This window comes from Orycteropus afer, unplaced genomic scaffold (genome assembly GCF_000298275.1).
Source record: "Orycteropus afer afer isolate SDZICR_OR568_19922 unplaced genomic scaffold, OryAfe1.0 scaffold00415, whole genome shotgun sequence".
NCBI lineage: Eukaryota > Metazoa > Chordata > Mammalia > Tubulidentata > Orycteropodidae > Orycteropus > Orycteropus afer.
In genome coordinates, this window is record NW_006922002.1 from 469,307 (window position 1) to 495,320 (window position 26,014).

The 26,014-nt window shown below is 39.1% G+C and overlaps 1 protein-coding gene across 1 annotated transcript in view; it reads left to right on the forward strand.

Moving 5' to 3' along the window:
* Positions 1 to 2,379: 2,379 nt before the first annotated feature.
* TMEM184C (transmembrane protein 184C) overlaps positions 2,380 to 26,014 on the forward strand; it is a 29,949-nt gene continuing 6,314 nt past the window's right edge. The window contains exons 1-5 of the mRNA XM_007953803.1: positions 2,380 to 2,565; positions 10,905 to 11,035; positions 11,142 to 11,178; positions 11,894 to 12,099; positions 24,686 to 24,760. Coding sequence (XP_007951994.1) covers positions 2,443 to 2,565; positions 10,905 to 11,035; positions 11,142 to 11,178; positions 11,894 to 12,099; positions 24,686 to 24,760 — 572 coding nt within the window. The 5' untranslated portion in view covers positions 2,380 to 2,442. The remainder of the gene's footprint in view (positions 2,566 to 10,904; positions 11,036 to 11,141; positions 11,179 to 11,893; positions 12,100 to 24,685; positions 24,761 to 26,014) is intronic.

Below are 26,014 nucleotides of genomic sequence, written 5' to 3' on the forward strand. Positions count from 1 at the left end.
GAGCAAACATCTCAGAATAATATCAGCAAATTACACACTGCAACATTGTATGTAGTACATGTTACTAACAATAAGATGTACAAAAAAACACCAAAAAATAGATGGTCATAAATGCGGTTTGTCATAACTTGAATACATACGATTAGGGACTTCCTGTAAGTTATGATCACGTCAGCATTATGGTTGCTGACAATAGCTATTCTTTATCTCAGTGACTGATTTCTACTAGATTTTAGAATTTCATAGGCCAAGAAAATTTTCAGAGAAAAAAAATGGGGATCAAATAAAATTACCCTCTTTTTAATTCTCCAAAGAACATTAAAAGAAAAAGAAAGAACGAACTACTATCTACTATCACTATTATCACATAAATGAAATTACAGCAACAAAAATAGGCTACATTTCAAAATGAAACACAGCCTTAAACAGTAAATACATTTAAGTCAATGAAAATCTCTCTCTCTCTCCCTCCCTTCTTTCTCCCTCTCTCTCCCTTTCCCCCCTCATCTTTCTGGTGGTATAAGTTAGCTTGGAAAGAGGAAACAAAAGGCCTATTTCCCCTTAACAAAAGTTGGTATTTAAACGTCCCCCCCCACACACACACACACAGGTTGTAAAATAAAGGTATGAAAGATCTGAAAGAGGGCTGCAGAAATCAAGCTCTAGACTTCTCTTAGGTCAGATAACACTGGGAAGATACTCATAACGTGAGGATTCTCCTTTGTCAGAATCTTGGCCTAACAGCCCGAAATTCTGCAAGCCTTCCTGTCCATATTACATTACACAGATATTCCCAGTGGCAGTTGCTAAGAGACCGAAAGGGCTTTGGAGTTGGAAAGAATGAGGTTAGAATCCCACCCAGCTCCACCACTTACTACTCACTGAGGTGGCACAAAACACTTAAATCTGTTTTCTCTGTAAAATGGAAGTACGCCAATCTCTCGGGATTTTTTGTGCAGATCGAGTGATATAATGCATGTCAAGATCTTAAGTACAGTGCTTACCCCCCAGGAAATGACATAAACATATTTCTATATCCAATTGAGAAACAGCCAATTGTTTGCTTTATTGGTTTAGCTAAAAGCTTTAAGAACACCTTTCATCAATTGGAATGTCAATGTTTCAAAATTTGAACGTCTACGAGTTTTTAACACAAGTTCCAAATGAGAAAGGATGTTGCGTATTTGCAGCTGCTTCTAAAATTAAATTATCTAAATCAATTGGTGGCACAGTGCCTAAGGCATGTGACTGCTAATCAGAAGGCTGGCGGTTCAAACCCATCAGCCACTGCTTGGAAGGAAGGTTGGGCAATCTACTTTCACAGTGATAACTGCCTCTGAAACCCAAGGAGAGGTCACTATGAGCCGGATCCCACTCGACAACAGTGGGGTTTTAAATTCTACCTTTATGATTCAAAAAGACCAAGCAGTATACCCCTAGTGGCAACTAGGCGGCATTTTCCACTCTTCTTGCTTTCTTATTCCAGAGGGCTCCTATGTACACCCATTCTCAAAGAGAACTTAACATCTTTTGTGCAGAAAACGTCCCTTTCTCTTCCATTTCAACTCTAAAGTAACTGCCCTCTACCCAGATTTTCTTTAAACTGAAATAAAGTCATCAGAAGAATGTCAGGTCTTCTCAAATAATTTTTGTCGTTTTCAGAATCGTTCTTAAAGGCCATTGGGACAGCCGGACAACGAAGCCTGCCTACCATCTCATTTTCTCCTTCCCTTCTTCCTACACTTCATGAGCAACCTCACAGCCCCGCCTCCACCAGCGACCAATCAGAGGATGAGAAGTGAGCCGGATAGGGCGGGCCTTGCTTGGCGCTGGCGACGAATCACCTCCCTCAGACAGCAGGGGCGGAAGCGGAAGAGTCTAAAGCCATGGTTTGGCCTTGGGTTCCGTCGTGGGGGATGTCCCAAAGGAGCAAGTGAGGAAATCCTGGGGTCAGTGGGTTTGAGCCCTCGCCTCTTATCTGTCTGCATAAAAGAGAGGGAGGGAGGAGCGCAGAAGGGAGTAAGCTCAACCCCCAAAGAAAAGAGCGAGCTAATAGGCAGCTGCGGGGCAAAACTGGACTGGTGGAGGGTCCTAGAGGCCGGTCCTGTTCGGTTCCTCACTCCTTCAAACCATGGTGCAGGCGGAGTTCAGGGCGATCCCCAGGTGAGGGCAGGGGCTCCGGTCGGGGGTTCCACCACAAAGGAACTGGGTCGATGCGGGGTGGGGAAGAAAATATGCTGTCCACAGTGCTCCCCATTAGCACTCTGAGCGGCCGCAGTTGCGGCAGCAGCAGTAGTAACAGAAAGCTCAGCGCCCACCGAGGAGGCGGCTCAAGTTGCTGGTAAAGTCGCCCAGCAGCTCTTTCTCCGAGCTCAGGGCTCCCTATTACAATCTCCTTCGAGCTCTTTTTCCTTACTACTCGGAGCTGATTTGTGAGAAAACATGCCTTGCACTTGTACCTGGAGGAACTGGAGACAGTGGATTCGGCCTTTAGCGGTGGTCATCTACCTGGTGTCCATAGTGGTTGCGGTTCCTTTATGCGTGTGGGAATTACAGAAACTGGAGGTAAGAGGGTCCTTCACCATCGCCCTCTACCCTTTCTTCCACTGCTCTGTGCATCTACGGTTGGTAAAGAGATATCCCACTCCTATTCCTATCTTCTCTCAGACTTTGTATCACGAAAAACATCTCATGTTAATGAGAGACCAATCTTAGGACAGAAACCTGTCCGGTTTTTTGTTCATGTTTTTAAAAGTACGCTACAAGTGGTGGTGGGGCTGCGTTGAGATAATAGGATATATTAAGATAGTTGCTTTACAAGAGCACTGTTTTTGCAAGTATTCGTCAGAATTTCCTGAAAGGTAATTTTCGCGAAATCCGATCTCTTCAGATACTGGGTTCGCTTCAACTAGATCAAATAAAACCATGTATTGAATTTTATTAGCTTTTAACTAGTTTACTGAATTGAAGGATTCTAGGCTGTTTAACTTTGTTTTTACTTTTGAAATTTGCTCTTACTCAAGAAAGGTTTTGCAAATATTTCCTTGTACATTTTTTGATGTCATATTCTTATTATGACATCAGTAAAGTACCACAAGCAGCCTGGAAGTCCCTAAAGTAAATATTAAGCTGTATTTTTTTTTTAATTATATAATAAAGTTTAAATTCAGAATTAATAGAAATCAGAACATACTTTCACTTCTCAATACCTGTATATAAGAGATACTTACAACTTCATGACAGTTTTTGGTCCATGTTTATTATGTTGTTGTTGTTGCTGTTATGTGCCATCGAGTGGGACCCAACTCGTAGCAACCCCTCCTGCGGTTTCCTAGGCAGTATCACTTTGGATGTAGATTGCCCAACCTTCCTTCCCAGGAGTGGCTGGTGGGTTTGAACCGCCAGCCCTCTGGTTAGCAGTCAAATGCTTTAGGCACTATGCTACCAGATAGAAATTATTACCTAGTTAGAATATGTTTCATACATATTTGTATTCTGTATGCTAAATTACCTTTTGTTGACATTCTCATGTTGTTGTTGTTGTTGTTATGTGCTGTCGAGTCGGACCCGACTCATAGCGACCCCTCCTTGGGTTTCTGAGGCGGTATCACTACAGAAGTAGATTGCCCAACCTTCCTTCAGAGGAGTGGCTGGTGGGTTTGAACCACTAGCCTTCTGGTTAGCAGTCAAGTGCCTGAGGCACTATGCTATCAGAGCATTTTTTAATTTAATTTATTTCTTATTGTGATTTGGGTGAAAGTTTTTACAGGGCAAATTCATTTTCCATAACAGTTCATACACATTTTGCTTCATGACATTGACTGCAATCCCCATAATGTAACAGCTCTCTTCACACTTCCTCCCTTTAGTTACCTTTTCACTGTGTTCTTTCCTATGGACTCTTGGCCTCTGGGCTTTCTCCCTGTGCAAATACTGTTCTTCTGATCTCCTATGGTTGATTGTTCTAAGGAGTGTACCTGCCTGGTATAATTTAATTGTTCATTGTGTAAACCTGTCTCTTGTTTGGCTGGAAGCCACGGAAGTGAGTTCAATTCCAGGCCTGAAGGATGACTAGGGGCCATATCTTGGTTTCACCGGTCTCTGTCAGACCACTAAGCCTGGTCATTTTTATGATTTTGAGTTTTGTTCCACATTTTCCTCCCATTCTATCCAGGATCTTCTACACTAATTCTCTTCCCAGTGGTTGACAGTGGTAGCTGGGTACCACTCAGTTCTTCTGGTCTCAGGGTCATGGAGGCTGAGGTTTGCATGGTCCACTAGTCCCTTGGACTAATTGTTTAAATGTGTCTTTGGTTTTCTTCATTCTTCTTTGCTCTGGAGGAGGAGAGACCAGTTGTTGCCTCTTAGATGGCCACTTGCAGGCTTTTAAGATTCCTGTCACTACTCACCAAAGTAGGAGGTAGAACAATGTTTCTGTGTAGTATGTTAATGGCATTTATTTTTAATGATAATGTAATACCTACTACATTAAACATTTCTCATTTTTTTAGATAGTTTTGTCCTCATAATTTGTTTACCAAAATTCAACTGTAAATATATTACTACAAATAGTAATTTTTGAGTATTTCTTTGGGGTATGGTCTAGGAACACTTTTAAGGTTAATAATATATACAACAACCTATTTTAAGACTTCTCTTAATGTTGGTTTCAGTTCTAGTTTAAGAAAAACATTAGCAATCCCAATAAAACTACATTTGTTTAGCATGAAAGGTTAGTAATATGATGCTCTTTTTTTCTCCCTCTAAGTTTTCTATTTCAAGAAACACTCTTCAACTTTGTAATAGAAAAATTAGATTAAATACTGATACTACTTTTGCTCCACTGGCAAAACGGTACTTAGTACCAGGCACATCTTAATATTGCTTGGCAACGTATAATGAGCTAAATCTTCTAAGCTGAGAGGTCATTGTGACAAAATAAGCAGCCTTTCACTCATTACAGTCATCTTTACCACTCTCTTTCTCTTACACCCCACATTTAAGCTATCAGCAAATTAGGGTGACTCTGCCTTCAAAATATATTTAGAATTAGCCATTAATCTAACCACCTTTCTCCTTGTCTCCACTGCTGACAAAATACCCGATATTGGTCTCAAAACAGTAGCCAGAATGATCCAATTAAAACATGTCACATTTTGTCTGTCCTTTTTGAAAGCTCGTAGCTTTAAAATCACTCACTCCTACCCTCAGAGTAAAAGCCAGTATTCCTGACAGTGTCTAATGAGGCCCAGCTTGTTTGAGCACCATCCCTACTCCCTCTCCCTTTGACTTATCTGTTTCTGGGCTTCCACTACACCAGCTTAAATACTCTCTTCACCAGAAGCTTTGCACTAAATGTTGCCTTTTAATAGAATGCACTTATCCAGGATAGTATTCTCATCCTTTTACCTCTTTAGGTCTTTACTCAAATGTCTCCTGACTACCTTATTTAAAATTCCAGGCTTTTCCTCCTCAACACTTCATATCCCTTTCTCTGCCTTATTTTTCTTGCTACCACTCATCACCATCTAACACAATATGTATTTTACTTACTTTCTCACCCCTTCCTTCTGCCCAAGTGTCTGATACTCTGAATTAATTAACTGAGTCCCAGTGATGAATCAGGCTTTGTACTGTATTTTTAGAGATATAAGCATGGTACCTACCTTCATGAAATTTAGTAGTGGAGACAAACACAATCATAAAAAATAAAATGATACAGAGGAAACTAAAAAAAGTGAGAAATTAATAGGAAGGGCAGTCTTTTCACACAACTTCTAAAGATCCCTGTACTGACTATGGAAAATTAAGTGAAAGTATGGGGAAGTTAGAAAGTTAAGGGATAGAAGATGCCTAGGCCAGTATGATGACCTGTATTAGGATTGCTCAAGTGGAGGTAGAATACTGAATTGTAAATATCCTTGGTGGTGAGCAACCAGTGCTTGGATTGGATGGGAAAGGCAGTGAGAGAAAGGGAGAAATCAAGGATGACTCCATGGTTTCTGACTCAGCTGGTTAAATCATTGTGCTGGTTACGGTAGTAGAAAATTGAGGGGTAGGGACATGTTTCAGAAACATTGAGTCCTGTTTTGGACATTTAGTTTGAGGTTTGTGAGGGACATTCAAATGGTCATGTTAAATATGCAGTTGGATATGCAATAATAGAGCTCAGGCTTGAGCTCCAAATATAAATGTGGGGGTGATCAGAACATAAAGCCATGGGGATGAATAAGATTATAAAAGGGAAGAAGAAAAAGAAGCCTAGGACCGAACACTAATATTTAGAGGTCAAATAGAGCAATAGGAGCTTACAAAGATGGAGTAGCCATGAGTGGGAAAGAGGAATGCAAGGAGAGTAGTGTCAGGGAAGGAGAATGTTTCAAAAAGGACAGAGCAGTGAGTAGTATCTGACCCTGCTGAGGTCCACTGGTGTTTAACTAAACATGAAGGTCACTGGTGGTATTAGTAATGCTTTCAGTAGACCTGTAAGGGCCAAAATAGCAATGGAGTTGTTTGAAGAATAAATGTCAGGTAAAGAAGTGGAATCAGGATATGATGACAAGTTTTTTGTTTGTTTTATCATTTGGGTGAAAGTTTACAGAGCAAATTGGTTTCCCACTGACCAGTCCACACACATTGTTTTGTGACATTCACTGCAGTCCCCATGATGCAACAGCATTTTTCCCACTTCCTCTCTGAACCCAGCCTTTCCTTTAGTCCTTCCTTCCCATCCCCTTCCAACCTCCTAGCTCTATCCCTGGGCAAATGTCCCCTTGATCTTGTGTAGTTGATTGTTCTAATGAGTGTGCATGTCCTCCTGGTATTACTGTTCACCTTATAGTGCTATCTAGCATTTGCCTGAAAGTTGGGACACAGGTTGAATTGAGTTCCTGGCTTGAAAGGGTGTCTAAGGGCCATAATCTTGGGGGTTCCATCAATCTTCATAAAACTGGTAAACCTGGTCTTTTTTATGATTGTGAGTTTTGTGTTTTGTTCAACATTTTTCTCCCACTCTCTTCGGGACCTCCTATTGTGATGCCATACAGAGCGTCAGCACTGGTAACTAGCACCATCTAGTTCTTCTGGTCTCAGGGTCGTGAAGGCTGAGGTACGATAAGTTTTGTTTGGTTTTGTTTGGAGAATTTTGGCTCTGAAGGGGACCTGAGAACTGTGTGAATGGCACACTGGAGAAGGGTGTAAGATAAAAGGAAAGATTTTTTTTCTTGTTGTTTTAAAAGTTAGAGGCATTAACTAGAGCATGTCCCCAAGATTTAGGTATTATCTTATGTAATCTTTTTAAAAGTCCTAAAGTATAGGAATTATTTTACAGATTGTGAAAACTGACGCAGAGAGAAGGTGACATCTACATACACTATCCTTATCATTCTCTTAACCCTTAACCCTTATTCACTAAAAAAGTTTTTTAAGTATCTAAAATGTTTAACATTGTCACCAGCACTTAGAAAGTGCTCAGTAAGTCCTAATTATTGCAGCTGTTTTTAAGATATAATTGTTAGTAATTGCCTCAGAGCAGAAAATTTTTTTTTTTTCTTGTGCAGTAGCGTCTTAGTTGGGCTTAGGCTCTCTGTTAAGCATTTAAGGAGCAAATTGGAAGTAGTACCACTAGAACGCTCTTTAGTGAGAATAGCCAGACTTCATCTCACCTACTTTGATCATGTTGTCAGAAGGGACTAATCCCCAGAGAAGGGTATCGTGCTTGGTAAAGTAGAGGGTCAGTGAAAAGGGGGAAGACCCACAACGAGGATTGACAAAGTGGCTACAATGATAGGCTCAAGCATGACAGTGATTGTGAGGATAGCTCAGGACCGACAGTGTTTCCTTTTGTTGTACATAGGGTCGCTGAGTCAGAATGAACTCCACAGCACCTAACAACAACATTGAGCACTAAAGGATCCCTGGTGGTGAAATGGTTAAACACTTGGTTGGTAACCCGAAGGTCTGTTTGAAGCAAACAGCAGTGGGAGAACAAGATTTGGCGATCTACTCCTGTTCCAAACCAATATCCAAACCCCCTGCCATCAAGTCAATTCCGACTCCTAGCAACCCTACAGGACTGGGTAGGACTTTCCATAGGGTTTCCAAGGTTGTAAACCTTTATGGAAGCAGATTACATCTTTTCTTCCGTGGAGCAGCTGGTTGATTAACAACCCAATGCTTTAAACCTCAGTATGACCAGAACTCCTCCAGTAAAGGTTACAGCCTAGGAAACCCTGAGGCAGTTTTACTCTATCCTATAGAGTTGCTATGAATTGGAGTCAGAATTAACTCCAAGGTACATAAAACAGTTGAATATTAGATAAAATACTTGCCTTATGTTTAGGGACAATTTTGTAAGAAAATTCTTACTTCTTGAAACACTAGAATTACAGTGCTCACACTGTGGGAATTAAGACTGTGGAGATTCTTATAGCCCCTCCCATGCCCATGCTAGGGTATATACTCATTTATTGTGCTACTGAGCTGACCATCTACACTCTGTAAATGATTTCTTTTACTCTTTTACTTTAGCGAACAAGCTGAATTGAAGTCAAGTAAGGTAAATGCACACGTGATGTTACCGTGCTCTGTAGTCATTTTACCCTGTCCCACTGGTCCTGTGCTACTGTCCCAAGTACCTACTCTCTGTCAGTGCTGCTCTCTACCTCTCAACAGGATTATGCCCAGAAAGTACTCTCTTCTATTCCTCTCAACTCTGCTTTGAAAGCATTTGATTGAGGGAGAATCAGTTCAGTCCTCACACGTGTCTTTTTGTTTTTTTGTTCTTCATATTTTCTTTGAAGAAATCTACTTATCTCTTCCTCCAACTTAGTGGCTGATATATTTAAAAATAATGTTAATGGTGTCTTGTGTCAGCAGGTCTGGATTTTAATAATTTACTTAGAGATAAACGTAAAGTAAAATAAATTTAATCATTATATTAATTTCTACAGAATCCTAGTGTAAATTTATTTTTATAATGTTACTAAAATATGTATACAAAGTAGGCTTTATTTCTTATGCATATAGCTTTTTATATAGCTCTAAAATCTTATCTACAAATTATAAACAACCACTATATCAGTAATTCAAGTTAACATTAATATAGGCAGATTATTTTTTTCTAAAACTATTACCACTTGCAGTGATACTAACTCCTGTTGTGCAGGGTTTTTTGAATTTGTTATGACTATGAAGGAGCGCTGATGGCACAATGCATAAGGCATTTAGCTGCTAACCAGAAGGTTGGTAGTTTGAACCCACCAGCTACCCAATGAGAGGAAGATGAAGCAGTCTACTTCTGTGAAGATTTACAGCCTTGAAAACCCATTGGGGGTCACTATGAGTCAGAATTGACTCGATGGCAGTGGGTTTGGTATTTTTGGTTTTATACAATAGATGAGGAGCCCTAGTGGTACAGTAGTAAAAGTTCTTGGCTGCTAAATGAAAGGTTGGCAGTACAAAACCACCAGCCATTCTGTGGGAGAAAGATACGGCAGTCTGCTTCTGTCAGGATTTGTAGCCTTAGAAACCCTATGGGGCAGTTCTACTCTGCCCTGTAGGGTCACTGTAAGTCAGAATCAACTTGACAACAGTGGGTTTGGTTAGTGTGCTGTAAAGCAGTCCCTTGTGGCACAATGGTTAAGCACTCAGCTGCTAAGCAAAAGGCTGGCCGTGTGAACCCATGGGAGAAAACAACTGGCAATATGCTCCTGTAAAGATAACACCCTAGGAAATCCTATGGGGCAGTTCTACTCTGTCCATTAGGCTTGCTGTGAATCAGAATTGACTTGATGACACATAACTACAGTAGTCTATTGGAGGTGTCAGTAAACTATGACCTACAGTTTTTGTAAATAAAGTTTTATTGGATACAGTTGTGTCATTCATTTATCTATTGTGTATGACTGTTTTAATCATATGAGGGCAGAGCCAATATTTTTCTACTTTTTCTTCTGGTGGTGTAGTGACTAGGGCATTTGACTGCTGACCAGAAGGCCTGGCGGTTCATACCCACCCACCATTCCTAGGAAGGAAGGTTGGACAGTCTACTTCTGTAGTGGTACCGCCTCAGAAATGACATGGCAGTGGGTTTGGTTGTTTTTTTTTTTTTAAATGGCCAGACAAGTCAGCATATTTACTGTCTGACCCTTTGTAAAAAGAAGGAAAAAGAAGTGTGTCAACCCATAGTTATTAAATCCCTCTGAAAAGAAAAAAAAAAAAAGGACATCACAATTTTCACCATAAGTTTTTTTCGTTTTCTAAATTAAACTGTAAAATTTGAAGAAAATATAGGTAGGTTTTAAACATTCCAGGCATAAAAGCCAAGTAATAAATCAGCAAAAGATTTTTAGATTTGACTTGTAGAAAATTTTAGAACCTCTGTGCATACCTAAATATAATCAAATTATAAAGGGCAAATGACAAACAAGCAGGAGGGAGGGCATGACATGATATTAATGTTCTTAATGTATAGAGTTCTTACAGAAAGCCTATGAGGAAAAACACTCAACCCCGTGTGGAAAAATATGTCCCCTCCTTCCAAAAAGCACAAATAGACTGACTATTGAAGAAGGAGCTCTGTTGGCCTAGTGGATAAGGCACTTGACTATTAACTGGAAGGTTAGTGGTTCAAACCCACCAGCCACTCCACAGAAGGAAGACAGGGCGCTCCTACTTACGGAAAGATTTACAGCCTTGGAAACTCAATGTGGGTAGGCTATGAGTCAGAAACAACTCGATGGAAGTAAGTTTGGTTTTTTTGTTTTTATTTGAAGAAGAAATAAAACAGCCGCTAGTCATATGGGAATTATTCAACTTCCTTAGTAATCAAAGACATGAAAATTTAAGAAATAAATATATTTAGTTCTTGGTTTTACTAACACTTTATTCTCTTGCTTCTTAAGGTTGGAATACACACTAAGGCTTGGTTTATTGCTGGAATCTTTTTGCTATTGACTATACCTGTGTCTCTCTGGGTGATACTGCAACACTTAGTGCATTATACACAACCTGAACTACAAAAACCAATAATAAGGTAAATGTTATATATTTTGATTCTAATAATGTTAATAAAGGGGCTTTATTCCCCTGCCCCCCAAGAAATATGGTATAAAATGTTTTATGTTTTGCTTTCCATATAGGATTCTTTGGATGGTACCGATATACAGTTTAGATAGTGTAAGTATGTTTCATTTTATCTGATTAAGAACTTGTTTGATGATACTAACTGCATGTTTAAGGTAATAAAAGTATGCTATTTGGTAATGAATCAGATTAATACAAAAAGTGAAAAAGTAACTGTTTTTAATGTTAATGAAGAGAGAAAAGTGTAACAATAGGAAGTAGAAAATGTGATTTTTTACTTTAAAAAAACTAGCTGTTTTGTTTGTTTAATCTTTTAAATTTTCAGTAGCTCGTAGTCCTTTAAAGAACGTAATATTTTAACTTACATTCACCTTTTTTTTTATTAAATCTTATATTTGAACAACAACAACAAAAAACTTCCCCATTGGATTCTCTCCACAGTGGTTACAGTCAACTGCTCTAATTCGAGTAAATATAAAAGAAAGGTCTTTGATACCATTTTCCTTGACTTTATCAAGATAAATTTCAAATATAAGTACTCAAGTACTTAAATGAGCTCCTCTTTTCATATTTATTATTTATCCCAAACACTAACCCTTTTGTTTACCAATATCCAAGATATTTCTCGCTCTTAAAAATTCATTTCACAGATTGTTTCATGGGCTTCACAATTATAAATAGTAGAGAGTCTGATGTAAGTATGAGACAAAACATCTCAAATTTAAAAATTAACTTATTTTGAATGCTATGAATTGGGATATTTATTTTTATCTTAGCAACTATTTTTAACATCTGTGCTTTTTCATAGTGGATAGCTTTGAAATATCCCCAAATTGCCATTTATGTGGATACTTGCAGAGAATGCTATGAAGCTTATGTCATTTACAACTTCATGGTCTTCCTTACCAATTACCTAACTACCCGGTATCCAAATCTGGTATTAATTCTTGAAGCCAAAGATCAACAGAAACATTTTCCTCCTTTATGTTGCTGTCCGCCATGGCCTATGGGAGAGTAAGTATACTTTGAATTGTTTTATGTTTTGGTTTTATTGAAGCAGAGTTTTTAAGTATTTGTTTCCTGTCTATAAGGGTGTGTGTTAAGTACTATGAGTAGAACAAAAAGTATAAAACACGTCCCCACCTTCATGTACTTTAGAGTCAAACTTAAAAGCTAATAACATGATTTTTATAATCCGCACATATAAGTTAGCTTCTTTTACATTACTCATCCTAACTAGAAAACTTGAAGAAATAAAGTTTGTAGGAAAGAGCTTAGAAATCGTTTATTCCAACATTCTTGTACAATTGGGAACCAGGAGCTGAAGAGATCAATTGATCCTAGATTAGTTAATGGAAAAGTTAGGTCTAAGAAACAAGGAAGAGGGAGTCTAAGTGGAGAGACAGCACAAGACTTTCTTTTGAAATAGGGGCAAGAAATAGCAATATTTATGTGAGTAATATATACTAAGTTACTTTGCCTTTATATGTTCATGTAGGGCAATAAAGGAAGCTAAAACTTGATAATAAATCAAGGTTAAGATTGCATTTATTATGAGTAAACCATTGAATATTTCTCAGCAAGGAAGCATTTGAAAGCCATGTTTTAGAACATTAATCCTGTAGTACTCTTCTGGATGGACTAGAGGGAGGAAGACTCCAGAAGTTGAGAAATAACTCTGGAGGTCATTGTAATAGCCCATTTGTGAGATAAACTGAAGAGGAGGGATGAAATTGAAATAGGATAGGAAGACAATAAGAGAATGCCACTGAAGAATCATTAGGACTTGATCAGTGATATATTATAGAAAATAAGGTAAAGGTTACAAAGTGAAGGTAATTGGAATGATTTGGACGAATGTTCATCAGTGTAGACATACCACCTTACGGATTGCCATATTGCCTCCCATGTAATACAGAACCATTTGTACAGCATCCTGACAAGTGCAAATGTATGCAACATGTAGACAACATGTATAAATATTGTCTCTATTTATATACTTTCAGTGACAGGGAGCTACCTGGCTTTTTAAGTAATAAACTCCTCATATGTTATTTTGACAAGGAGGTATTGAGCACCTAGTAAGCGCCAGTATGTAGGTATATTCTGGTGCACAAAATTAGGCATAGACCTCATGAAATTAACAGTTTGATTAGTAGAGTTAGGAATTAAAGATACATGGTTACTTATTTCAGGTGATGCTATGAGGGAAAAAGAACAGGGGACCATCAGGAAAACCTCATGCAGATTGAGGATGGGTGTTGCAGAATTGCTCTGAAATATTTAACTGAGACTTTAAGGATAAGAGTGTTCACAGCAGAAAGTATTCCAGGTATAGTAAGTAGCATATAGAAGAGGCACTGAAACTTTGTACCTGCTAGAAACTGGAAGAAGAGTAAAGTGGAAACACAGTAAACAGACATCAGAGTTGCGATGAGAATTGAAAGGTTAGCAGGATCATGGAGAACATTTTAAGTCATGGTGAAGATTCTGTGTAATAGACCAAGTGCAGTGAGAAGCTGTTACAATATATATGTTAAGCAGAGAGCTGCTGCCCAAATTTCTCACTGTGCTCTTGAGTAGACTGAATTGGAAGTAGGCAAGGATGGAAGGTGGACATTAGAAAAGAGATTACCGTGGTCCAGTAAATGTGATGATGATGGCTTGGCTTTGATCAGGATTCTTCTTTTAATACAGAAACATACATGAGGCTCTGCCTGCCTCCTCAGATTGATTCACAGTTAGCTGGTGGTCAACTAAAACCCACACCTTTTTCAAATGATGCTACTTGTCAGAATTCCCATAATCTATGCTTATATAATAGATTTGTTCCTAAGTACACAATTTATTCTTTGTGTTGGTATCATTGTTTCCTGGACTCTTCTATCGTAACTGCTAAATGTAACTAATACTCAAGCAGCAATGGGTATGTATGTGTTTGTATCAGGTTTATTTGATTTTGAAATACATTTACGTATTTATCAAAGTCATAAAATTGAGGGGGTTGTTTTTAATAATAATAAAACTCTTCATTCTGTTGTATATAAACATATTTATGTTACCAGTCTCCCAATCTGATCATTGATCAAGCTATTGCTATGTAGGATAATTGCTTATAGTGTTTCATCTTTAAGATGCAAATGCCATGGAAGGTTTGCAGTTGGTAGATGATAAAAGCTAAATTTGCTTTTTATGTATTACAATTTTTGCAACATAAGCAATGTGCACAATGTATGCAATTTAGTGGACAATTTTGTTCATGGAGGGAGAAGAAAACACTTTATTTACTTCAGAGACATATAACTAAAACGTTTTCATGAAACAGTACTAACCCTTGTTATTGATTACTCCCTCTACCTTTCCTCCCAATTTAGGTCACACAAGCCACTAAATTGAATTCAACACATTTTGAAAAATACTGCTCTAGAATATATCTCGGAGTGGTTTTTAGGTTTTGTTCAGCTTTACAAGTCTTGAAGTCAGGTAGTGTCAGTGCTCCAACTCTGTTCTTCAGCATTGTGTTGGCTATTCTGGTCATTTGCGTTTCCATGTAAACTTTAGAATCACTTTGTCAGTATCCACAAAATAACTTGCTAAGATTTTGATTGAGATTGCATTGGATCTATAGGTCAAGTTGGGAAGAATTTTTATCTTAATAGTTTTCTACTTATAGATCTTATACGTACTCACTTTGTTTGATTTATACCTAAGTATTTCCCTTTTTTTTTATTTTGGTGCTAATGTAAATGATCTGTTTTTAATGTCAAATTCCAGTTGTTAATTACAAGTATGTGGTAAAGCAATTAATTTTTGTATACTAACAGTTGACTTCTGTATCCTGCTACCTTGCTATAATTGCTTGTAATTTCTTTGGCATTTTTTATATAGACAGTCATATCATCTGTGAACAAACAAGTTTTGTTTCTTCCTTCCCAGTTTGTGTGCAGTTTATATGATTTCATTTCCTCTTCTCTGTTATCATACCAATTATAATTCTTTTTAAAACATTTCAGTGGTTGCCCTAGAGTTTGAAACATACCAAAAAACAAACAAACAAACAAACTCCCATCAAGCCTACTCTGACTCATAGCGACCCCCCATTGAGTTTCTGAGGTGGTAAATCTTTAAGTAGATTGTCCTGTCTTCCTCCCATGGAGCAGCTGGTAGGTTTGAACAGTCAGCCTTCTGGTTAGCAGTCAAATGCCTTAGGCACTATGCCACCAGAGCTCCTTATTATTTGAAACATACATTTACAACTCATCTAATGTTGTTGTTGTTGTGTGCTGTCGAGTCAGCCCTGACTCATAGCGACCCCTCCTTGGGTTTCTGAGGCAGTATCACTACGGAAGTAAGATTGCCCAACGTTCCTTCCGAGGAGTGGCTGGTGGGTTTGAACCTCCAGCCTTCTGGTTAGCAGTCAAGTGCCTTAGGCACTCTGCTACCAGAGCTCCTATCTAATAAGTAATATTAATAAATAATTACCAAATAACATTATACTACTTCATGGTTGATACAGGCAACTTGTAACTAAATAGGAGCACTAGTGGTATAGTTCCTAAGGCATTTGACTGCCAACCAGAAGGTTGGCAGTTCACACCTATTAGCCACTCCTTGGAAGAAAGATTGGGCAGTCTACTTCCGTACAGATACTGCCTCGGAAACCCAAGGAGATGATGCTATGTGTCGGATCTGACTCAATGACAGTGAGCTTGGGTGTTTTTTTTTTTTTTTTGATTTTATAACTAAGTATTCCCAATTCATCTCTCCTGCTCTCCTGTCCCTTATAAGATTGCTGTTATACATTTCACTTATCTGTAAGTTATACTCATCCAATAAATAGCTGCTATTATGGGAACTTTGGTAGTGTAGTGCCTAAGGCACTTGACTGCTAACCAGAAGGCTGGAGGTTCAAACCCACTAGCCACTCTCGGAAGCAAGGTTGGGCAATCTACTTCTGTAGTGATACTGCCTCGGAAACCCAAGGAGGGGTCGCTATGAGTTGGGTCTGACTTGATGGCATATAACAACAACAACATTATTATTTTAAACATACTGTTGGCTGTTAGAACCATTAAGAATAAGGAATAAAATATTTTTTTCTTTTGACCTTCATATATTCCTTCTCATGTGCTCCTTTCTTGATGTACGTATGAATTTCTGACCATATCATTTTCCTTCTATCTGAAGAACTGTTTTAAACATTTCTTGCAAGGCAGGTCTATTGGCAACAAATTCCTTCCATTTTTGTTTGAAAAAGAGCTCCTTCACTTTTAAAGGATAAGTTCACTGAGTACAGAATTCTAGGGTGGTGGCATTTTGTTCTTTTATTATTTTACATTTCAGTTCACTCTCTTCTTGCTTGTATAGTTTCTGAAGAGAAGGCCCAAGTAATTCTTACCCTTTCTGCATTTATAGGTATGGTGTGTTTTTTTCTCCTCTGGTTTCTTTCACAGTGTTCTCTTATCTTTGATTTTCTGTAGTTTGAATATGATATGCACAGGTGTATATTTTGTAGGTATTTTTCCTCTTTGGTGTTCTCTAGGCTTCTTGGATCTGTGGTTTAATGTTTATCAATGATTTTGGGAAATTATCAGCCATTATTACTTCAAATATTTCTTCCTTTTCTCTCCTCCTTCTGATATTCCCATTATATGTATGTTACACATTTTATAATTATCCCACCAAACCAAATCCACTGCCATTGACTCAATTTCAACTCATGGTGACCCAACAGGACAGAGCAGAACTGCCCCATAGGATTTCCTCAGCTGTAAATCTTTACAAAAGCAGATTGCCTCCTCTTTCTGCCACAGTTTGAACCACCAGCTTTTGATTAGCAGCTAAATGCTTTAAGCATGATGCCACCAAAGCTTTTTCAGTTATCCCACAGTTGTTGCACGTTCCATTTCTTTCTGCCCCCCCCCCCCCCAGTTTATTTATTGGGGGCAGTGAGGATGAGATTTCTACTGACATATCTTCAAGTTCAATGATACTTGCCTTGACCACCTTCATTTTTGTTACAGTGTTTTTATTTCTCCTATTTTCTTTTGAGTGTTTATTACAGTTTCCATCTCTTTGCTTAGGTTATCCATCTGTTTGTGCATGTTGTCTGCTTTTCTCACTACCACACTTAGCATATTAATCATAGTTCTTATAAACTCCTGGGCTGATAATTCCAGTATGTCTGCCATATCTGTGTCTGGCTCTTATGTTTGCTGTGTCTGTGTTGATGCTGTATTTTTTGCATTTTAACATACCTTATAATTCTTTATTGAAAGCCAGATAGGATGTATCCAGTAAAGAGGGACTGAGGTTCTTTCAGTTGTGAAGTTCTGTTTATGCTGATGTATCATGGTGGTACCTGTGTGGGACAAACTGTTTGTGCTCAGCTAATAGCTGAAAACCCACCAGCTACTCCTCAGAAGATTGGGCAATCTTCTTCAGTAGAAATACTACCTCAGAAACCCAAGGAGGGGTCTCTGTGAGTCGAATTGACTCAACAGCAGTGAGTTTTGTTTTGTTTTTTGTTAGTAACTGAAAGGTTGGCAGTTCTCATCCACTCAGTTGTGCCACAGAAGAAAGGCCTGGCAATCCTACTTCCATAAGATTACAGCCATAGAAAATCCCGTGGAGTACAGTTCTACCCTGAAACATGTCCTGTCACCATGAGTCAGAAACAACTCGATAACAATAGGTTTCAGGCTTTTTTTGTGCTACAGTATAGAGGAAGTATTCTTTAGTCCTATGATTAGGTCTCAGTTTTTTAGTGAACCTGAACTCATGAACTCATAACTCATTAGTGTCTCAGCTTTGTTTTTCTACTTCTTGGGTGAAACAAGAAGGCTAAAATTGAGTAGTTCCCTTCCTACAAGTCAATGAGGAGTGCAGTATGGCATTTCCCCTCCTCCAAGTAGAAGGCTAGCTAGGGCCAGAACTGGGCATTTCCCCTTTTCCGAGTCAGTTCCAAAAAACCAAACCAAACCCACTGCCATTGAGTCAATTCTGACTCATAGAAACTCTATAGGACAGAGTAGAACTGCCCCATAGGGTTTCCAAAGCTGTAAATCTTTATGCTACCTCATCTTTCTCCCATGGAGCTGGCGGGTTTGAATTCTGACTTTTTGGATAGCGGCTGAATACATTAATCTCTGTGACCAGAACGCTCTCTATAGCTTACATTAGCTAGGCTATGCCTTGAGGGCAGGCCATTTTCAAGGAGAATAAAGCACTATTACTAAATGGTACCTTTTCCCTTTTCCCTGCCAGAAGCACAAAGGAATTTTTTGTAGAGCATCACAGTGAGAAGAATCTGGTGGGACTCCTGGAGGTGAACCTCACGAAAGTTGCTTTCCAACCCCTAAAGCTTTTTATCTGTCAGACTCAGTCTCCAGCAATTAGTCAGTTGCTCATTAAATGTTCCTACCCAGTGCTGCCCCCACTTGTCAGTTTGTTGTACTCTGGTGGCTTGTCTGTTGTGATGCTGGAAGCCATGCCATTGCTATTTCAAATACCAGCAGAGTCATCCATGGTTAACAGGTTTCAGAAGAGCTTCCAGACCAAGACAGACTAGGAGGAATTATGTAGCAGTTTACTTATGAAAGAATTGGCCACTGAAAGCCTTATGAATACCAGTGAAACATTGTCAGATACACTGTCAGAAGATCATCCTCTCAGTTTGGGAGGCACTCAAAATATTAGAGAAGAGTTGCTTTCTCAAAGTAGAGTCAACCTTAATGATGTGGATAGAATAAAGTTTTCTGGGACTTCATTTGCTTTATTTTAAGGCTGGGCCCCCAGAGAGGTAGGCGGGCACATGGCTTGGGGCCTTTTGGGGCAGCTTTATTTTAAGGCCAGACCCCAGATAGGTGGGAAAGTGAGCAGAGTGCATGGGAACAACTAAGGGAGATGAACTTATCTGTCAGTTTGTTGTCCTGTGGTGGCTTGCATGTTGCTGTGAGGCTGAAGGCTATGCCACCAATGTTGCAAAATGCCAGCTGGGTTACTCATGGTGGACAGGTTTCAGCAGAGCTTCCAGACTAAGACAGACTTGGAAGAAGGAAGAGGCCATCCACATCTCAAAGAATTGGCCAGTGAAAACTTTACAAATAGCAGTGAAACACTGTCTGATATATTAATGGAAAACTATGAATAGCCCTGAAACATTGTCCAATATAGTGCCAGAAGATGAGCCCATCAGGTCAGGAGGCACTCAAAATATGACTGGGGAAGAGCTAACTCCTCAGAGTAGAGATTAATGATAGGATGGAGTAATGATAGGATGGAGTAAAGCTTTCAGGACCTCCATTTGCTGATGTGGCACGATTTAAGATGAGAAGAAACATCTGTAAACATCTAATAATTGGGACATGGAATGTATGAAGTATGAATCTAGGAAAATTGGAAATTGTCAAAAGTGAAATGGAATGCGTAAAGATCAATATCCTAGGCATTAGCTGAAATTAACTGTTTTTTGCCATTCTGAATCAGACAACCACATGATCTGCTATGCTGGGAATGACAAATTGAAGAGGAATGATGTGACGTTTGTCATCACAGACTGTTTCAAGATCTGTCCTGAAATACGATGTATCATTGCTGATCTCAGATGGATCTTAGCTGAAAGCAAAGAATACCAGAAAGATGTTTACTTACGTTTTATTGACTATGCAAAAGTATTTGATTGTGTGGATCATAACAAATTGTGGATAACACTGAGAAGAATGGGAATTCCAGAACACTTGATTGTACTCATGAGGAACCTGTACATAGATCAGGAGGCTTTTGTTGAAACAGAACAAACACTTCATGGTTTAAAATCAGGAAGGGAGTGTGTCAGTATTGTCTTCTTTGACCATCCTTATTCAGTTTGTATGCTGAGCAAATAATCCAAGAAGCTGGATTATATGAAGAAGAATGTGGCATCAGGATTGGAGGAAGAGTCCTTAACAACCTGCAGTATGCAGATGACACAACTTTGCCGAAAGTGTGGATGACTTGAAGCAATTACTGATGAAGATTAAAGACTACAGTCTGCAGTATGGATTACACCTCAATATAAAAAAAACAAAAATCCTCATAACTGGTCTGATGGATAGAGAAAAGATTGAAGTTGTCAAGGGCTTCATATTACTTGGTTCTACAGTCAACTCCAATGGAAACAGCAGTCAAGACATCAGATGATGTATTGCACTGGGCAGATCTGCTGCAAAAGACCTCTTTTCATATGCTGGAGAGCAAAGATGTCTCCTTGAAGACTAAGGTGCCCTAGTCCAAGCCATGGTATTTTCATTTACCTCTTATGCATGTTAGAGCTGGACAATGAATAAAGAAGACTGAAAAAGAGTTCATGCTTTTGAGTTGTGGTGTTGGAGAAGAATGCTGAGGGTACCACGGAGTGCTAAAAGGACTAACAGATCTGTCCTGGAGGAAGTGCTGCTGGAATGCTTGGAAGTGAGGAAGGCCAGACTTTGTCTCACCTACTTTGGTCATGTTGTCAGGAGGAACCATTCCCTGGAGAAGGGTATCATGCTTGGTAAAGTGGAGGGTCAACGAAGAAGGGGAAGGCCCTCAACAAGAGGGATTGACAGTGTGGCTACAGCGATGAGCTCAGGACCGTGAGGCTGGTACAAGACCAGGCAGTGTTTTGTTCTGCTGTGCATAAGGTCACTATGAGTTGGAGATGACAGCATCTAACAACAACAACATGCCAGGAATGACAAAGTGAAGAGGAATGGAATCACACTCATCCTGAAAAAGAACTTTGAAGGTCTATCACAATGCTGCATTATAGAGAATTTGTCAACATTAACCCATTTCAGGAGATAGCATACGATCAAGAACCAGCAGTATCGAAGGAAGAAGTCCAAACTATACCAAAGATACTGGCCACAAACAAGGCTCTGGGAATTTGTAGAATACCAATTGCGATGTTCCCACAAACAGATGCAACGTTGGAAATGCTCACTTGTCTGTGCTAAGAAATTTGGAAGACAGCTACCTGACCAAGAGACTGGACACACAAACACACTGCCATCAAGTCGGACCCAACTCATAGCAACCCCTTCTTGGGTTTCCGAGGCGATACCACTACAGAAGTAGATTGCCCAACCTTCCTTCCAAGGAGTGGCTGGTGGGTTTGAACCACCAGCCTTCTGGTTAGCAGTCAAATGCCTTAGGCACTAAATCACCAGAGCTCCCAAGGGACTGGAAGAGACCCATATTTGTACATGTTCCAAAGAAAGGACCCAAGAGAATGTGGAAATTATCAAAACAATATCACCCAAGTAAATTTTTGCTGAAAATAATTCAAAAACAGTTGCAGCAGTACATAAAGAACTGCCAGAAATTCAAGCAGAGAGGATGTGGAATGAGAGAAATCATTGTTGATTTCATTTGGATCTTGTATGAAAGCAGAGAGTATCAGAAAGATGTTTATCTGTGTTGTATTGACTATGCAGGAGTATTCAACTGTTGATTATAACAAATTATGGACACTTTGAAGAATGGGAATTCCCTAAGTGTGCTCATGAGGAACCTATACATGGACCAAGAGGCAGTTGTTTACCTAGAACAGGGGGATACTGCATGGTTTAAAATCAAGAAAGGTATGTGTCGGGCTTGTATCCTTTCACCTCATTTATTCATGCCCAAGAAACTGGATATATGAAGAATGTAGCATCAGGATTGGAGAAAGAATAATTAACAACTTGTGGTATGCAGATGATACAACCTTGTTGAAACTCTGAATACATTTTAGACTACTGAAAATATTTTAGAGCTGTATTTAATAAAAAGGAGTTCTGGTAGTGTAGTGTTTAAGGCATTTGACTACTAACTAGAAGGCTGGCAGTTCAAACCCATCAGCTGCTCCTTGGAAGGAAGATTGGGCAGTTTACTTCTGTACTGATACCTCCTTGGAAACCCAAGGAGGGGTTGCTGTGAGTCGGATCCAACTCAACAGCAGCGAGTTTGGAGGTAGGTTTGTGTTAATAAAGCTCACTCATTGTAGCCCTCAATCCCTCTCTTACATCCCTGTGTCTTTGTCTCAGCTTTTGCTACATTATCTGTAATTTCTTCAGATATAGCTTCCAGTTCATTAATGGTCTACAGCTTTTAAAGATACCTAATTGGGTATTTAATCCATCTGCAGTTACCCTCAGGTTTCGATTGACAGTCAACTCATAGAATATTATATGGCTAACCAAGCTGCAGGAAGCTCTGGTAGCGTAGTGCCTAAGGCACTTAACTGCTAACTAGAAGGCTGGCGGTTCAAACCCACCAGCCACTCCTCGGAAGGAAGATGGGGCAATCTACTTCCGTAGTGATACTGCCTCAGAAACCCAAGGAGGGGTTGCTATGAGTCAGGTCCAATTCGACGGCACATAACCAACAATAACAACAAAGCTGCAAATTAGCTTTATGAAGAGTGTGGCACAGGAAACACAGGATGTATCGCTGATGCATTCTCAAGAGGTCTTGCAACAAGCTCAGGCACAACTGCAGGCCCCACCACTGCATACACACGTAGTTGCAAGAGAAGAGGTTGATAGGGGAGTGGACCACTTTAGCACAGAGAACCCAACTGTTTATTCAGTCCTAGTAATAACAGTACTTCAGGATCTGAATTCCAGGCTCACAATCCTTTCTGTCTAGATGCAGGCTTTAAATTAGGAGATTCATAATACACAGTGTTGATAACCAGTTCTGATAAAAGAAAAAACCTGTTGTTGGGAGTCGATTCTGATTCATAGTGACCCTACAGGGCAAAGTAAAAATGCCCCACAGGGTTTGCAAGGCTGTAATCTTTACAGAGACTGACTGCCATATCTTTGGAGCACCTGGTGGGCTTGAACTGCCAGTCTTCCACTTAGCAGCCAAATACTTAACCACTGTACTACCAGACATTTGTCCGTTAGAGCATTTTGGCCTTTTAGGAGGCTTGTACAGAAGATGATGGAATAAGCAGAAAACTACACAGACCCTCTTCAACAAATAAAGGAAAACCAGTTAACACATACAGAAAATATTCCTGGAGCCCTGAGCTTTGAAAGAAAGGACACAGAAGTGGACTGAACTCCAACTAGTAGAAGAACCTGCATGAAAACACCGAAAAAGGAGACATAAGGAGCTGCAGTCTGTCAGTGATCCTGACAGCATGGCACAGGCAGCTTGGGTATTGCCAAGTGGTGTAAGGACCTAAGAATTAACCTAAAAATCTGCCCTGCTAGCCAGGGACTGCACAGAGGACTGCACCAGTGGCTGGTGAGTAAAAGGGGAAGCAGTGAAGAGGGAGATGGGCTGAGCTCTGGACTTTAGGCTTATTGGATATTTAAAGCAACAGCCTTCTTGGATTTCAGGGGCCTAAGACTAGGTTCCACTTGCCAGGAACTGCAAGGATATTCCAAATGCCAACAGCTGGAGAGTTAGCAGAGGTCTAAATACAACAACATCACAATGTCTTGTAAACAACAGACCATCACTGTCCACACAAGGAAGCAAGATAAAGTGATAGAAACAAGGGAGCAGAATACAGACCCAGCACACATCATGAAGAAGTAGCAGCACTGGAACTCCCTAATAAGGAATTCAAAAGAATTATATTTAGGTGCCTTCAAAGAATTGAGAGACAGACCAGGGAAAACACTGACAAAATTAAGGAAACACGGATGAAACCCTGTAACAATTTCAGAAGAAAACACAAGAACAAAATGACAAAATAAATAAAAGATTAGAAATCATATAAAAACTACAGATAGAAATCCAGAAGATTAATACTAAATTTTCAGAAATATATACACATTGAAAGGGCAAGGGAGTATAATTGAATCAATGGAAGACAGAATTAATGAGATTGAAGACAAATACCTGAATACTTCTTTGGAAAGGGATTAAATCAGAAAATAGATCAAACAAAATAAAGCCTAAGGTTCATGTGGGATACCATCAAAAGGAATAAAACCCAAGCATCATTATGCAAAAAAAAAAAAAAGGCTTACACAGGCTTTCAGGACTTTTTTTTAAATTTATTTTTGTAGTTGCTGTTTTGTGGGGTTTTGTTGCCCTTGTGAATCTTTCCCTACACCGAATGAGCTCAGTAATAGAACAAAAACTATTTTATGCAGGGTCTTTGTTGTGTCCTTTCCAAGTATCTTGTCAGTGATACTCTATAGAATGATATTTAAATACTAAACTTGAAACAAATAATTCTCTGTGACTGTACACTCACATATACATACACATATGTACTTCATTTGTAATCACTTTTTCTTCTAGAATTACTCAGGAATCTCCTTTTACTTTTGCTCTGAGCTTCATTCTTCAGAAATTTGAGAGTACAAAGGGAGAAGTTTCAGAAGGGCTAGTTGTCAAATAATTATTCATATTTATTATCATGTTCAGTAAATAAAGAAGGAAATGTCAAAAACTATACTTAGATAATTTGTGTGCCATTCACACTTTCTCTACTGCCATTTAGAATGACGCAATTGAAAGAATTTAATTATGACATTGTCTGTCAAAATGATTTAATTTGGAGCTGTTAGGAAAAAGTTAATGCTATTTAAATGAATAGTTGAAATGATAAGTTCTTTTTCCTTTGCAGAGTATTGCTATTTAGATGCAAGCTGGGTGTGTTACAGTATACAGTTGTCAGACCATTCACCACCATCATTGCTTTGTAAGTATACAGAATATAACCTGCCATTTAAAAAAAAACTTGATGCTGTTATTGTTACTTATGTGGGAACAACTGAGTAGGAAAACACAGAACTAATATAAGTTACTTGTTTATGATACAGTATAGTAAAAATCAAAGTATAGGCATCCTACTCCATTAATATAAATAAGGTGACCATTTATAGGCAAAGAATCAGAAGTCAGGGTTCTTCTAACTAACATACTCTCTAGAACTTTAAAATCCTTTCTTGTTCAAATGTTAATGTTCACACAGCTCATAGAAATACCTATTGCATGAAATTAAAGTATGCTACTTTAGGTTAAGTACTCCAGATGGGGCAATCTACTTCCGTAGTGATACTGCCTCGGAAACCCAAGGAGGGGTCGCTATGAGTCGGGTCCGACTCGAAGGCACATAACAACAGCAACAACAACAGACAGTTTAGAAATACATTTTGAGCACTGTACTTGGTGTAGTTGGTAAGGCATTTGGCTGATAATGAGAAGGTCAGCGGGTCAAACCCACCAGCTGCTCTGCAGAAGGAAGATAAGACAGTCTACTTCCTTAAAGATTTATAGCCTTGGAAACCCAATGAGGGTTGCTAAGAGTTGGAATTGACTCAGTGGCACAGTGGGTTTGGAGTTTTGGTTTTATACTTTGATTTTTAAAAAAGTTATATTTTCCTTTCTAAAAAATTTAGTCAAGGCTTAAAATTTGAGGTAAAATGGGATATCATTAAGCTACGTGGCAAAAATCATTTCCTGAAAATTCAGGAACCTAAAAATTTCCCAAGAATTCAAGAAAAAATCACGTTTTGTCTCCTAGTCATAGCTAATATTTTCCATGTTCACAGAAGAAGATTGGAAAGAAAGGTGAAGGAATCCTTCATTTCTTTATTCTGCCTTTGAACTAGCAATGAGTTAGCCTAGTTGTTGTTAGGTGCCCTCAAGTTTTCGATCCTGTGCACAACAGAATGGAACACTCATTCTGCACCATCCTCACAGTTGCTGCCATGCTTGAGCCAATTGCTGCAGCCAGTGTGTCAGTCCATCTCATTGATGGTCTTCTCCTTTTTCACTGACCTTCTAGTTTACCTAGCATGATATCCTGCTCCAGGGACTGGTCTCTTCTGACAACATGACCCAAGTAAAAGGGAAGAAGTATAGCCATTCTCACTTGTCTTGAGCATTCTGGCTGTACTTCCTCTAAGATTTGTTCATTCCAGCAGTTAATGATATATTCAGTATTCTTCAC